We start from the raw sequence: 13588 nt of genomic DNA on the forward strand, positions 1-13588 counted from the left end.
GCTCCGATCTTAGTGTTTCCCACCGCCATCTGTCAGGGACTCAGGGCCCAGACGGGTGGGAATCTCCGAATCATAATGAGCTGATATTCCGAGGGGCCCTGGCTCGGTTAGTGTAAAAGTCAATGAAATGAAGATTCATCATTCATACCTATGTATCACCCCGACTCCGAGGGAGCCAGGCGAGACAGGGTGATGTTAGGCGGGAAATTGTATCGCTCCGTTTTGTTCAAATTTCGGTAGCCGGCTGGGAGGCAGTTAATTACGAAGTGATTTTCACAGGGTAAGTTACGGCATGTCCTTGGTATGCGTGGGCTGCCTCCCTCACAGAAAGTGGCACGACATTGCCTTTAACGTTACCTTTCCATCATCTTCATTGGCTCCCTCTCGGCACATCAGCCGACATGCAGAGACATACGAGGATTTGCAGGTTGAGTTATTTCCTTCCCCAACAATCTGCTGGCCTGGGCAGCAGAGCCCTAAATCATCACCAGCTTTTACCTTCTGATGAGAGCAGCGCTGATGAGTTGGTTGTGAAGCTCAGGGTGAGTGTTACAAAACCCATATCTCTGTACGTTAACTACCTAGCGTTACATCCGTACACAATGTCCTGCTTAGTGGGGCGTTCTGGAAGCTTCAGCCACACGTTCTGGGCCCTTGCTGCTAGGAACGGACGACCAATGAAAGCCAAGCAGCCACTTGTGGCGGAAATGGCTGATGAATGGGTTAACAACTTAACGCGTTTTCTCGTTTGCCATCCCTGCTACATTCATCATTTGAGAAAGTTGAAACTGCCTGGACTCGACTCGACCATTGATCGTCCGATTTCACTCTGATCGCAAACTATATTCGAGGATTATAATAGTTCAGAGCCTCTCGTCGCAAATAACTCTGCCGAGCATCGCGAAAATCCTTTGCGATCCATTCGTAAAGAGGGGAAAGGAAGAAGAAAATCCCAGCACAAGATGGCCAACTTCCTCGCCTCCATCTTCGGCACCGAGCAAGACAAGGTCAACTGCTCATTTTACTACAAGATTGGCGCCTGCCGCCACGGCGACCGTTGCAGCCGCAAGCACGTCAAGCCGTCGTACTCGCAGACGATCCTCATGCCTAACCTGTACCACAACCCGGCCTTCGACCCAAAGAACCGCATGAACGCGTCGCAGCTGCAGAATCACTTTGACGCATTCTACGAGGACATTTGGTGCGAGATGTGCAAGTACGGCGAGCTCGAGGAGCTCGTCGTGTGCGACAACAACAACGACCACCTGATTGGCAACGTCTACGCCCGCTTCAAGTACGAGGACAGCGCCCAAAAGGCCTGCGACGACCTCAACAGCCGCTGGTACGCCGCCAGGCCCATCTACTGCGAGCTGAGCCCCGTCACCGACTTCCGCGAGGCCTGCTGCCGCCTCAACAGCGGCGAGGGCTGCGTCCGCGGCGGCTTCTGCAACTTCATCCATCGCAAGAATCCCAGTCCGGAGCTCGAGCGCGAGCTTGAACTGTCGACGAAGAAGTGGCTCAAGATGCGGCCCCGGTCGCGCAGCCCTACGCGCTCTCCTAGCCCGGAACCCACAAGGAGGCGGTATTGAAAGTAAAATTTTGGGATTCTACAGATTCTTGTTGCTTCGAAGGGGAGATACATAACAGAAAGTCGGGTCTTCATTGTGCGAAAGGGGAAGCATGGAAATAAACTAGGATGGCGATTTATCGATACCACTGGCTCCTACGGAGTATCAAGGTTGACATTAGGTGTGTCAAAAAGGTCAAGGCTTGTTGTGAGTGGAGTTGAGGCGTTGGAGTTGGGCACATTCCGAGTACGGTTGTTTTTGTAATCCTGGCTCTATTTTCATTGTACAGCACCCAGTCGCACAGTATAGGGGGATATTCCTGGAGGAGCAGACACCCAAAGATCAAGCTGTTCGCTCCGCCTAAGCAGCTGCAACACTACCCTTATAGTGTTGGGCCTAGTTTAGCATAGTTGTAGTTATCCAAGACCTCCTTACATCGTAAAAAAAAACAGTGCATTGTTCGCTTGCCGACAAGAATTGAGACAATTCCGAAGGGTATCTGATGCTATCAATTGGGAATCCACACCCCATAAAGTGATATTGCCTGATAGCCCACGCCCAGTTCTCATGTAATCCCCTTGATCTTGGGTAGTCGAGAGCCCTTGACAGGTGCAGGGAGGCAAGCTACAAGTTTGTCACGTTCTAGTCCGCAGGTTAGCAACACGTTGAGGCCATAATAGCTACACCTGGAAGCCGAATGCACTTACCCGCCTCATTGTCAAACATAATCGAGATATCGTCATGCTCTCCAGGTAGCTCGGGCAAGTCTAGACACACAAAGGCAGCATCAGCTGCCTCCTGAGCCCCGCCGGCATCAGCCGGAAGGACCTTAGGTAGCGGAAACTTGGCATCGACGATTTTCAGCCCTGCCTTACTGCCCCTGCCGAAAACCTCAAACACGTCAGTCCCCTTGAGGTGGAATCCCATGCACTGCCCGTGCGAAAAGTCCTCGAAGAAGGCCAGCAGCTGGGCAACGCCATCCTGCGAAACGACCTGGATCCGTGTGGCCCCGGCTTCCCATTTCTTGTGGATAGGCACCACCATGCGTCGACGCGAGATAGCAAACGCCGAGGCAATTCCGTCAAAGAGAACCTTGAACCCGGTAATGGCCGCCTCGAAGGCATGCAGCTCCTCCTTCGTTGGGAACATGAACGTGCGGATGGTTGCTGAGTTCTTCAAGCTTTCCAATGCCTGCGCAAGACCGCTTGACAGGTCGCGCGAGACTTTGGTCTCGGTGACGGCAAGCGTGACATCGGCCTGGGGCTGGCGGAATATCATCAGGCAGCTGGGATTTTGTACGTCTAGTCGGAGTTTGAGCTCTCCTGGAGCAACGTTAATCCTGTCAGTAAAGGTGCCGTCCTGAAACTCATAGACCACCCGCAGCTTATCGGCCAAGACACACGCAGGCCGGTCCCCATCATTGTCGTGGTTGATAACCCTGACTTTGTTCCAGGCGAGGCTGGAGAGCACCTGAAGGCCTTTGTCAAGAGTGTCACCAAACCTCTCCGAGAACCAGACCCCTTGTACCGGGGACTCGCCAAAGACCTGCTCGCTACGATCCAGAGCCGTCCCGATAAGCAGACTATGCATCCGTAGCCTTTCCTTCTCATCGGAAAAAGACAATACCATGTTCCCCTTGAGCCGTCCGTTGTCGAATTTCAGTGACAGCGCAGGGTCGTTTGCTTCACTGCGCAGGAAGCCAAAATGAATGGGTGCTTGGGGAGAGTATGTCTGGTTGACGCCGCTCAGCGTCTTGGTCCTGGGGCCCGTGACCACTGCAATTCGGAATCCCCTATGATAGGTACGAGGCCCAGTCGCCGCTCCTTCCCTCAGGACACGCTCAAACAGAGCGACCTCACAGTTTGGCGTTGGTTCTTTGGGAAATTGTCTTGCCTGTGGATCATTGTCGAAGTATTGAAACGACCGGAGCGTAGATCTAAAGGTACAGGTCTCGTCTTGCCTCGGGTAAAGACTGGAGTGTACCTTTGCGCTGAACTCGTACATGCTGCGCAGCGTTGTGTAAGATTGCTGTGTGCACTGCACGCCAAGCATGAAGCCCCGAGGCAACCTCACATCAAAATTATACGTCTCCGGATGCCAGCGGACATCTTCCCAGAGAGGCCCGACATTCTTGTTTCCGGAGATGCGGAGCTGTACGGCCCCATTTTGGCTTGCGACAACAAACAAGATGTCCGGCTGCGTTTGGGGCCTTACTATTGAAAGAAAGCACGGCAGATGGAGACGCTGTGACTCTCTCCCTTGCTCCATCAAGAATACATCAACCAGGAAACGGCCGAAGCAGAACACGGTCGCCGAGTCGCCCACTGGGAAGCATTCCAGAATGGTCATTCCCGAGATGGTCTGTGGGCTAGACAGCGCCGAGCTCGACGAGCCGCATAAAAGTGCCTTTATATCTTGGGTGAGGGGCGGATATTCCACCCATATGGATCTGTCGATGGTCTGAGGCAGAAAGGCCTCCTCAGGCGGCAGGAAGCCATTCCGCTTCATTGACACGGCCAATTTCCGAAGGCTCGAAATGAGCGTCGCCCGGACGTTCTCGGTTTCGTTGTCAATCTGGATGCGCCCGCTGGTGGTGATGTCAGGCATCACCTCCTCCAGGAGCCAATAGCCCTTGGCCAGGTCGGCGTACGCTTGTTGCTTTGCCATCTCATTTCTCCTCTCCAAATCAGGCGTATTCGGACGGTCCCTGATGGCAACCTCCAGCGCTGACCGGCCCGTGAGGAACCACCATAATGCGGCCCTGGCAAGCTCATGAGGCGTGGAAGAGATCAACGGGCGCACGCTTTCGGCGTGCAGACGGAATAGCTCAAATAAGTGGCGTGTACGTGTGACAAACGCGTGCATCGCATCATCAGAAGCAGCCATCACGACATCTTGGAAAGTCGAGACTCCCTGCTGGGATTGAACAGGCACCCCATATTCGGAGATCTTGCTTCCCTGCCTTGATGCTGCGAATGGATGCTGGAAACTTGAGGCTACCGAGTACAGAGATGTGGGGCTATTCTCAATCTTCTGGGTCCTTTTCAATCTATCGGGGGAGTTCGAGAGCTGGCCTGGTGGGGTGTAATGTGTCTGTGTAGGGGGGGCGGGTTGTGTATCTAACGGAGGCTGAGGGATTGGAGGCAGCGGCGATTTCGAGATGGATCCTTTTGCGGGGATCGGCGGCGCTTTCGAGGGCGAGGATGAAGGCTGAAGTTGAAGTTGGATCGAATCTGGAGAGGTGGTGATGGGCGTCTCGGGCTCTGGCTCGGATGTGAAAGAAGCCGAGTTCGTCCTCTCGTGCTTTGACTGGTCTCCTGAGGCTGCCCTCACAGCATTTGCAAAAGCTCGACCTTCGGCCTCCCGCATTGCGGCCTGCTGAATCTCGATAAAGGATCGTCGCCTTTCATCTTGGGCAGCGGCCTGACTGTCCAAATACTTGCCAGTCGTCTGCCTGCCCGGGGCCAGCATGCCTGGTCCGGAGGCATCCGGGCCGGGCGAGTAACCTGTCTGGGTACGCCGCAGCGGCGCTGGCTCGAACGGTGCGCCACCCCTCAATTGAGTGCCGTCTCCGACGTCGCCTGGTCGAGCGGGAGCGGTAGCTGCAGTATAGGGCTTCGGTCTTTTTCGCTTTGATATTTCGAGCGTAGGGACGTCGCACTCGTCACCACCAATTCCAATGATCTCTGGGTATGCATCCACAAATCGCACAATCAGGCTTTTCTTGGGCTTGCTCCCAGGACCGAACGAGCGGGTTCGCACGACGAGATCCTGCTGCTGTTGCGGGGGATCTGTAGAACCGGTGACATTGAGGGCATTGGGGTATCGCGTGGCGTTCCTGGTGTCGAGTTTAGCAAGCACAGGAGGGCCGGCATGGGCGACCTGAAGCTTATCGGGCGCACCGTGGAGGAAGTCGTTCAGGTCGCTAGAGTCGTCCTGCGCCGTCTTGCGGTCACGATCGCGGCCAAACAGTTTCCCCATAATGCGGCCCCTCCGAGATGAGCGGGCATCATCTTGAACAGCGGTGGCCGAGGCCTCGTTTTCCGTCATTTTGTATCGAAGGTTGTATAGGATTTAGAACCACGGAGCGCACGAGGCCTCATGGGCTCCTCAACGCTTCGACGAGGCGGGCCCGAAATGAGACGTCGCTTTCGCTTCCAGGACAGAAATGGAAACGAAGCATGTGCTCGTCGTCAATGTCCGCCTGGCAGCCCAACAACCAACTGCGGCGCTGCCAAAAAGGCCCGTCGTGCTTTGGGCCGGAACTCGCATGTGACTTGATCGAGGTTTGGGAAAGGGCGAGGTCGGCGAACAGAGATGAGGGTGCGAGAGAGGAGGTTGGTGGTTTAGTGAATTAGTGGTTGGAGGCGGACAACGACAGCGTGCGAAACCTTGCCGCTGCCGCTGCAAGTGGCTAGCGAGTAAACGCTGGTTAGGGTCGTGTCAGGCGGGGCAAGACTAGTGTAACCAGGGGATCGACTTCCTAAACAGGGCGGGAGCCGTCGTGTCTTGCATCGGCATTGGATGGTTTTCCAAAGGTTCCTGATTCCCAAAACTGCGATCACAGCGACATGCTCTGATGAGTGTACACTTATGTGCTGTACCAATCCTCACCCAACGCTACACCTGACCCAAAGTGCCAGCTATTTACTATTCCGTTCGTTTCCTCCAGGTCCTTGCTCACCCAAGTCACCCCAGAGCAGATGGGAAATGTGTCCATGAACTTTTTATGTTTCAGCATCGAGAACAGACCCATCTGCGTCAGCGTTCCTCCACAATCTTGCAATCTTCGGGCGCCCCTTGGAGGAGGACCAAGCCACCTCCCGGCTAGCTGCATCCCTAGTACGCCTTGTTTTGGGTGCAACATCGTGGGTCCATTCGTATTCGATTGTCTTTCAGCCATGTAACTGCTAGGTGGCCAAGATGCAGGCCGAATACTAACAAATAAACAGCTCACTCCAAAGCAATGCCATCACGGATGCCAGCTGAGAAACGGAAACGCTTTCGGCTCGTCTCTGACTCGTAATCTGGACATTGACAAATACCTTCTGTTATGGCTAGAGCATCTGAAACCGCTGGGGCTGTCCATTTTGCAGATCCAATTTTGTCAACGCTGAGAGCAAAGAGTTCAGATATGTAGGTAGTAATTACTGTGCTGCTCGATCCATGCCCAGGTTGTCCTGTATTCAGGAACAGTCGAGCAATTCCTCGAGTAGGTCGAGTTCGGCACATAGATGGTCAACATCGATCCCTGAGTACAATGTAATACTTATCACGATTGCGAATACACAATGATTCAACTCGAGAACACAGTGTTAGCAGTTAAGTGGACTCTTCCTTGAATTCTCCGATATCCCTGATAGAAGCTACTTAGCAGCTAACAGCGCTATTCATACATACTCGGATAATATTCACACGGGATATCGTTCCGCTCACCCTATAAGTGCCTCATAGAATGCTTGCTGGATCGGGGCGGGACGTCATTGAACGTTGTGAGGTTCAAGGAAACTGTATCTATGCACACCTCTACGTAAAGGGGAGGGCATGTCGGTGTCAAGCTACTCCGTACAATACAATGTGCCAACGCCATACATTACAGTGCGCCTTGTGCCAAACTCATTATGAGGTGTTCAGTTGAGCGTGGGGGTTGGGTCGGTCTCGGTGCCTCGTATTGAGACCGACAGTCCGACACCGTCAAGCGGAGACGGGGCCGAATAACACGAGAGAGTCTGGGGCTTGTGGATTTCAATGGATCTCCTGCTTTGGAAATACATAAGCCACAGGAATGCCTACTGTAGGAGTTTGGTCGTCTTCCATCTTAGTTCTTAGATTCAATTCAACCGCCTGCAAGTTTTCAACCAGGCTTGCGCTGCATATACCTAATCCATCCCAAGAGGTTGGATGATGTAACCAGTAGGGGTCCTGCGGGCCCACGTCATTGCTCCCTCGCCCTTTCTGGCCCTCCCTTCATGCCCCGCCCGACCTCTCTCATGGCGTGCCAGCTGCGAATTCCGGCTGCCGTGCACGTAAGGTAGAAATTTCGTCACTGCCTAGCGCTGGCGAATTAGCATCACTCCAAGGCATCCCAAGTCTTGAAGTCTACTTTGCCGTGGACATTTGTAGGCGCATTTCAGTCCCGGAGCTTGATTCTCAAATCTGTTGTCCAGATTTTGGAGATTTTAGAGCAACTGCAAAACCTCGGCATACCCCACTTTTCGTCGTCGTTCTGTTCGCTTCTCATCCCAGAAAGCGTTCAGCTAAGGGTGAAATCTGCCGGAAGGCTTCAAGAATGATGGGTCTTGTCTCCGGCCGTCGTCGGGCGACTTCGAGCGCCAGTAAGTCTCGTGCTGCTCTGTCTTGCTAGGGGCATCATTAGTCAAAAGTGAAGGGCTCAAGGGTGTTGGAAGCCAAACGTCAACCATTAGGGCGCTAGGAGACTGGGAGCACGTCTACTAACAGCTGCCATGCAAACCCCAGGTAGTCGGTCCTCTGGAGATGCGAGCGACCCGATCGAAGATGACACATTGGTGGTTGAGCCTGACCAGGGAAACGGTCCGTTCGCACTACGACTAGAGGCGGCATGGGTACTGATGATCGATGTCTAGTCCTGTCGCACCTTATATCCCAGTTGAGACCCGGCGCCGACCTCAGCAGAGTAGTGCTGCCGACCTTCATCCTGGAACCTCGGAGCATGCTAGAACGGATTACCAAGTATGCCTCTGAACGACGCGCCCTGCTCTTGGAGCAGCCAAAGAAAATGTATTGGCGCTAATCGAGAAACCTCATATAGCTTCATGTGCCACCCCGAAATGCTACTGCCCATCCCTCAGATCGATGACCCAGTGGAAAGATTTGTGGCGGTGGTTAAGTTCTACTTGAGCGGCTGGCACATTCGTCCTCCGTGAGAACCTTTCCCAGGACCGGCTACTTGCCATGCTCTCTAACTCGGTCTACAGAGGGGTTAAGAAGCCCCTGAACCCCGTCCTTGGCGAGATATTCACCTGCTACTGGGACTTCCCGGACAACACGCGAGCATATTATATTTCCGAACAGACGTCTCATCACCCGCCAAAGTCGAGCTATTTTTACATGGTTCCGGGACACAACATAAGAGTTGATGGCACTCTGAAACCTAGAAGCAAGTTTCTCGGCAACTCGGCCGCTAGTATGATGGAGGGCACCGCAATCTTGACGCTGCTGAATAGGGGCAAAGATCGTTCCAAGGGTGAACGCTAGTGAGCACTCCCCCTCCGCAGACAGCTCGGTAGCCGGGACTGACACCTTGCGCGTTCCAGCATCCTTACGCAGCCGAACATGTATGCCCGGGGCATCCTATTCGGGAAGATGAAGTATGAGCTTGGAGACCACAGTTACGTACGGTGCCCTGAGAACGGCCTGTCAGCCGACATTGAGTTCAAAACCAAGGGCTGGGTTAGTGGCACCTACAATGCCATTGGTGGAGTAATCAGGAATGATAGTACGGGCGAAATCCTGTACGAAATCTCCGGGCTGTGGAGTGACGAGATGTTCATCAAGGACATAAAGGTAAGCCAAGGGTGTGCCTTCAGCGTGCTGAAGCTGACCCAGAACAGACCGGACATAAGGAAATGTTCTTCAACGCAATGCGAGCGAAACCCAGTCCTCCGATATGCCGATCCTTGGAAGAGCAGGATGAACGGGAGTCGCGTAAGCTCTGGGCCAAGACCGCGCAAGCCGTCAAGGATCGCAACCATGAACTTGCAACTGAGGAAAAGACAAAGGTCGAGGACAGGCAACGGCAAGAAGCCGCAGCGCGAGCTAACGACGGCCTGGAGTGGCACCCTAGGCTGTTTAGGCGAGTCAGGGGCGGTCCAGGGGGGCCGGAAGAGGGTGAGGAAGACCTTGAGTGGATCATCAACGCGCAAATGTGGGACAGGCCATCCGAGTCGCCGGGAGGATTGCTAACGCGATGAGCAGAGACGGTTCGACGCCTGAGAAGCAAGCAGCCCAGATCATGGCAATCTATCCGATAGTCAAGGGTCAGAAATTCAGCCAGGAGAACATGATTCCTCCGAGAGTCTCGCCATCAGGACAGAGCACGCAGTCGAAAGAACCTGCCAGCGACGGCGGTGACCTGATAGACTTTGGCGACGATAGATCGCCATACGATACGCCACAGTCGTCGGAGCAGAGTCTAGGAGAGAAACCGCCGCTTGCGCCATCGCACAAGAGTACGAGCGAGATTCAGAAGATGCTTGCCTCGACGGGAACCGGCAACAAGGAAGGGCCGCTGATTGATTTTCACAACGACATGGAGAAGAGCCTACCAAGCAGCGTCAAGAGGGCCGACTCGGAGAACGAGTCGCAGGACGAGTTTGTCGATGCCCAAGACTAGGCGCCCTGGCATCACGTTCTACCGTCGGTTGGCGGCGTCAGGCTTTGAATATGAAAAGGGATGAATGGGCTGTAGTAGTCGCATCAGTGGCGAACAGGTGGCTACTCAGAGAGAAGGCAAGTCGGGCTGATCCGGTTAGCCTCGCCGCATAATAATAGATATGATACCTCGCAGCTGCATTTTCTCTGCGGTTTGCTGGCGCTAGCATCATGGTTTGCGCGGGCTTTATCTTATGGTCACGCTTGTCTCGCATATTATTGTGCTTCTGATCTGTCAATAGTCTCACTGCTCTAATGGATATCTAAGATGACCTCCCATATCGCTGCCATTGGTAGTCATACAACGCCGCTCCTCCAAGCGAACATGGAAAAACGCCAACATGAGCACCATCACTTGTATCATTACCATCCCCAAGCGGCGTACATCTCCCTCAGCGTCTCCCTCGCGTACGTCATGGGGAAGTCGTGACCGCCGGGCACCATGCTCCAGTGCACGCGCTCCCGGCCGCCGACCAGCGGCAGCGCGTCGACGGCGTACTCGTCCGGGTCGATAATCTCGTCGCCGTGGCCGAGAATGACGGCCGTAGTTCCCCGCTCGCGCCGCGCAAGCTTCCGCCAGGCCTCCTCCTGCCCAATCAGCGGCGCGTCACGGATGCTCGACATGAAGGCGGTGACGAAACCCTCGTGGTGTGACAGCTGCCAGTGCACGTAGCGCATCACGCGCTGCTCGAGGGCCGTCCGCGGCTCGCCGTACTCGTCGTCCCAGTCGTTGGCTGCTGCTGGTGATGATAATAAGGGGTCTGTGTCGGCGGCCTCGGTGAGCGAGGCGGATACCGGGTCGGGCTTGGGCTTGGTGCCGTTATGGGAAACGGCGGCGGCGGCGGCGGCACCGCGGGTGCTGTTTGCCCGGATGGGCTTGCGCAGCCGCTTCTTGGTGATCCACTTCAGCAGGCGGGGCGGGACGAGGCCGCTGGTGAAGACGGCGCGCGTGAGGACGCCAAACGACTCCGGGCGGATGAGCCCCGCGGGCGCGAGCAGCACGAGCGACGAGACGAGGTGCGGGAAGGTGCCGGCAAAGTGGACGGCGATGCCACCCCCCAGCGAGTAGCCGACCAGCTTGAAGGGGCGTGCCGGGTCGGTCCAGGCCACGTCCGGCGACGAGGCAAGCGCCAGCAGCATCTGCGTCGTGTACAGGCGCGCGTCGTGCGGCAGGTCCGCTGGGTTGTCGGAAAAGCCCCGCCCGAAGAGGTCGAACAGCATGACGCGGCATCCCTTTTCGGCTACGAGGGTGTGGGCTAGCTTGGTCAGGGTCATGCATGACGTGGTGATGCCGTGGACAAACAGGACCTTGTCGCCGTCAAGAGGACCCCATTCGTATACCCGCATGCAGCCGTACTAGAATGTCTTAGTTCAAGAGTGCTATTGTGAAGCCACCAAGGAGGGTTCATCGTACTGGTGTTTCAACATCTCGTGCGCCGGGAAAGCTGTCCGGCTTGTACACGAGCTTATCATGCTCATCCTGTGAGAGTGTGGGCAGCACGGTATGCAGGGGGCTGCGGATCCTCTTGGGCTGTGTCGGCCACAGAAGGCGGTTGAAGAGCGAAAGCAAGGCTACCGTCGCAACAACAGTGGCTGCTACTATGAGGCCTGTGTTGTCGCCGCTCCCAGTCTGCGCCGGCGCCAGGCCGGCGCGGTCAATGACACTCATAGCGCGGGTACGAGGGGGACAAGTGGAGGTTTCGGGGATGTTGACAGGTAACCGTTACCTTAACTTTGTGTTCATAGAGTCCTGAGTTCTCAGCACAGGAGATAAATGAGAGATGGTAAATGAAAAGAATGTCCGGCTGCGACAAACACTCAAATGAGCGCGCGAACAAGTGAGATGAATCTCCAGGCAGAATTCGAGGAACGTTGGAACGGCCTAGCAATTGTCAGATCACACGCCAGTCCGAGAACAGGGCTGCGCCCACGTGGCGCTTAACAGTGTAGAATGAACGAGGCGTGACTGCGCCTTGCGCTCCTTTGGAAATTACGGTTCTCGCGAGGCTGTCACAATGGTCAACATACGGGACATGTCGAGAACGCCTAGGAAGGATGCTATGGACTGATAAGCTACTGGTATTCGGATGAACGTCTGAAGTTTGACTATTGAAAACCGGGCCGGTGAATTGACGGAAAACGAAACAGGATGCATGCAACTGGGGTTAGGGTTCGTAGCGCAGTTGGTGTCGGATGCAATCATGCAAGCCATCTGATCAGGAACATCAGGTTACAACAATGGCAGAACCCTCTTGCACATGATGCGCAAGAACATGTCGTCTGCTGTTTCCTCGACTTGTTATTTACACATGATCTCAGCTTCAAACTATGCGGTTTGAGCGTTACGCCCTGCCGGCCGTCTTGGCATGACCCCCATCTTGCTGTGGCGGCGCCGGTAAACGGCGAAGAATGCCCCCACGTACACGGCACAGTCTCAAGTGTGGGGCACTTGCTCCGTACGCTCGCACACAACCGGGCCAGTTCTCGGCGTACATTCCGAGATCCTCTCTCGCCTACAGTACCCGGTTCCGGCGACCAGCCCCCGTCAAGTTTGCAAAGTGCAAATATTTCAACCTGGATGGATTAGATGTATCCGCAACTGGACGGTCAATGAACACCCCCGTCCTTTCCTCCAGCCAAGTCCGGCGCATGTATGTATGTACCCGCTGTTAGTGGAGCCAAAATTTTTGTATGTGAAAATCCTCCTCTCGACTACCCCTCTTAACAGATCCTGCCTTCTCGGTACCTGATGCTTGAAAGTTCCCTAGTCCAACAGCACTCGAGAGCTCTACAAATGGAAATCAACAAGCGTCAAGAGGATGTAGTCAACCGCAGGCTCTGGAGCCTAGGATGGCCGCCAGTCTTAGGCCTTGCGCCACTGCCAATTGCAAAAAATTGAAGCCAGACTCATCGATTGCCCTCAACAATCCAAACACAGCCTACTCCGTAACCCTCGAATGCAATGCAGATGCGGCTGTCACGGAGCCAACACTTCACACATCCGCACCATCGGTTCCGACAAGTCGTGAATCTGAAGAACAAGCCGACCACCGAGCGATCAGCGGTCCTGCAGGTAGTCGTTTCTTTTCATTCCTCACCTGGCAGTGTTTTCAAGCAACTTGAATCTAAGTACTTACATACTTCTTCCCGTTGCGCCCGTGTGCTCATTCGCAATATCGGTACGTGGAAATTCTCCTGTTCAACCCGTCGCACTGGGTCAGCCCTGTCCGCTCCGTCCCGATCTCCGTCACACAGAGCAAAGAGAGGTGATGTCGCGTGTCGGTGCATCAGCCTCAAAATTCTCTCGATCGTTGGAGTACATTTGCGTATGCTGCCAGTGACTATCTGTCCGCAATCGCGGATCCACCGCATCCACATCACGCCATCCATCTGACGGCGTTAATCATCTGTCGCTTGGGTGGAAGCAGCGCTGTAAATAAGACAGGCGTAGCTCGCTCCTGGCAGCCCTGACTCAGGGCGTTCCCCTCGGCAATTAAATGTCCACCCACGGTTGGCTATCGGCCGAACGGGCGAATGGGCTGTTCGGCTGTGCATTGTTCTGTGTTGTGTACATCCATCCATGTTAGCCTTCAGGACCGCGGTCCCAT

At 54.8% G+C, this 13588-nt stretch overlaps 4 protein-coding genes across 4 annotated transcripts; 2 read left to right on the forward strand and 2 right to left on the reverse strand.

Annotated features, from left to right (window-relative positions):
• Window positions 1-962: 962 nt before the first annotated feature.
• N656DRAFT_787122 (RNA-binding domain-containing protein) lies at window positions 963-1589 on the forward strand (the record flags this gene model as incomplete). The annotated part of the gene is made up of 1 exon (XM_064816574.1): window positions 963-1589. The coding sequence occupies one exon, from the start codon at window positions 963-965 to the stop codon at window positions 1587-1589; it is 627 nt and encodes a 208-aa protein (XP_064674441.1).
• A 544-nt stretch (window positions 1590-2133) lies between these two features.
• Window positions 2134-5618, reverse strand: N656DRAFT_787123 (uncharacterized protein; the record flags this gene model as incomplete). Its single annotated transcript, XM_064816575.1, has 2 exons — window positions 2134-2210; window positions 2276-5618. The coding sequence occupies 2 exons, from the start codon at window positions 5616-5618 to the stop codon at window positions 2134-2136; spliced, it is 3420 nt and encodes a 1139-aa protein (XP_064674442.1).
• Window positions 5619-7775: 2157 nt separating this feature from the next.
• Window positions 7776-10258, forward strand: N656DRAFT_775244 (Oxysterol-binding protein). The gene is made up of 8 exons (XM_064814412.1): window positions 7776-7903; window positions 8046-8120; window positions 8174-8279; window positions 8359-8469; window positions 8525-8803; window positions 8864-9113; window positions 9161-9474; window positions 9525-10258. Exons 1-8 carry the CDS (start codon window positions 7858-7860, stop codon window positions 9940-9942), a joined length of 1599 nt encoding a protein of 532 aa, XP_064674443.1. The 5' UTR covers window positions 7776-7857; the 3' UTR covers window positions 9943-10258.
• Window positions 10177-12073, reverse strand: N656DRAFT_746345 (alpha/beta-hydrolase). Its single transcript, XM_064812925.1, has 2 exons — window positions 11395-12073; window positions 10177-11336 (listed from the first exon to the last, which is right to left on the reverse strand). Exons 1-2 carry the CDS (start codon window positions 11647-11649, stop codon window positions 10344-10346), a joined length of 1248 nt encoding a protein of 415 aa, XP_064674444.1. The 5' UTR covers window positions 11650-12073; the 3' UTR covers window positions 10177-10343.
• Window positions 12074-13588: the final 1515 nt, after the last annotated feature.

Source organism: Canariomyces notabilis (genome assembly GCF_033297395.1).
Source record: "Canariomyces notabilis strain CBS 508.74 unplaced genomic scaffold N656scaffold_2, whole genome shotgun sequence".
NCBI lineage: Eukaryota > Fungi > Ascomycota > Sordariomycetes > Sordariales > Chaetomiaceae > Canariomyces > Canariomyces notabilis.

Bases quoted from the DNA above. Each gene is read 5' to 3' on its own strand.
- N656DRAFT_775244 (XM_064814412.1), top strand. From the start codon at position 7,858: ATGATGGGTCTTGTCTCCGGCCGTCGTCGGGCGACTTCGAGCGCCA. The intron at 8,121-8,173 runs GTCCGTTCGCAC...ATCGATGTCTAG, and splicing joins TGAGCCTGACCAGGGAAACG to TCCTGTCGCACCTTATATCC. The intron at 8,280-8,358 runs GTATGCCTCTGA...AACCTCATATAG, and splicing joins ATGCTAGAACGGATTACCAA to CTTCATGTGCCACCCCGAAA.
- N656DRAFT_746345 (XM_064812925.1), bottom strand. From the start codon at position 11,649: ATGAGTGTCATTGACCGCGCCGGCCTGGCGCCGGCGCAGACTGGGAGC. The intron at 11,337-11,394 runs GTACGATGAACC...AAGACATTCTAG, and splicing joins CACGAGATGTTGAAACACCA to TACGGCTGCATGCGGGTATA.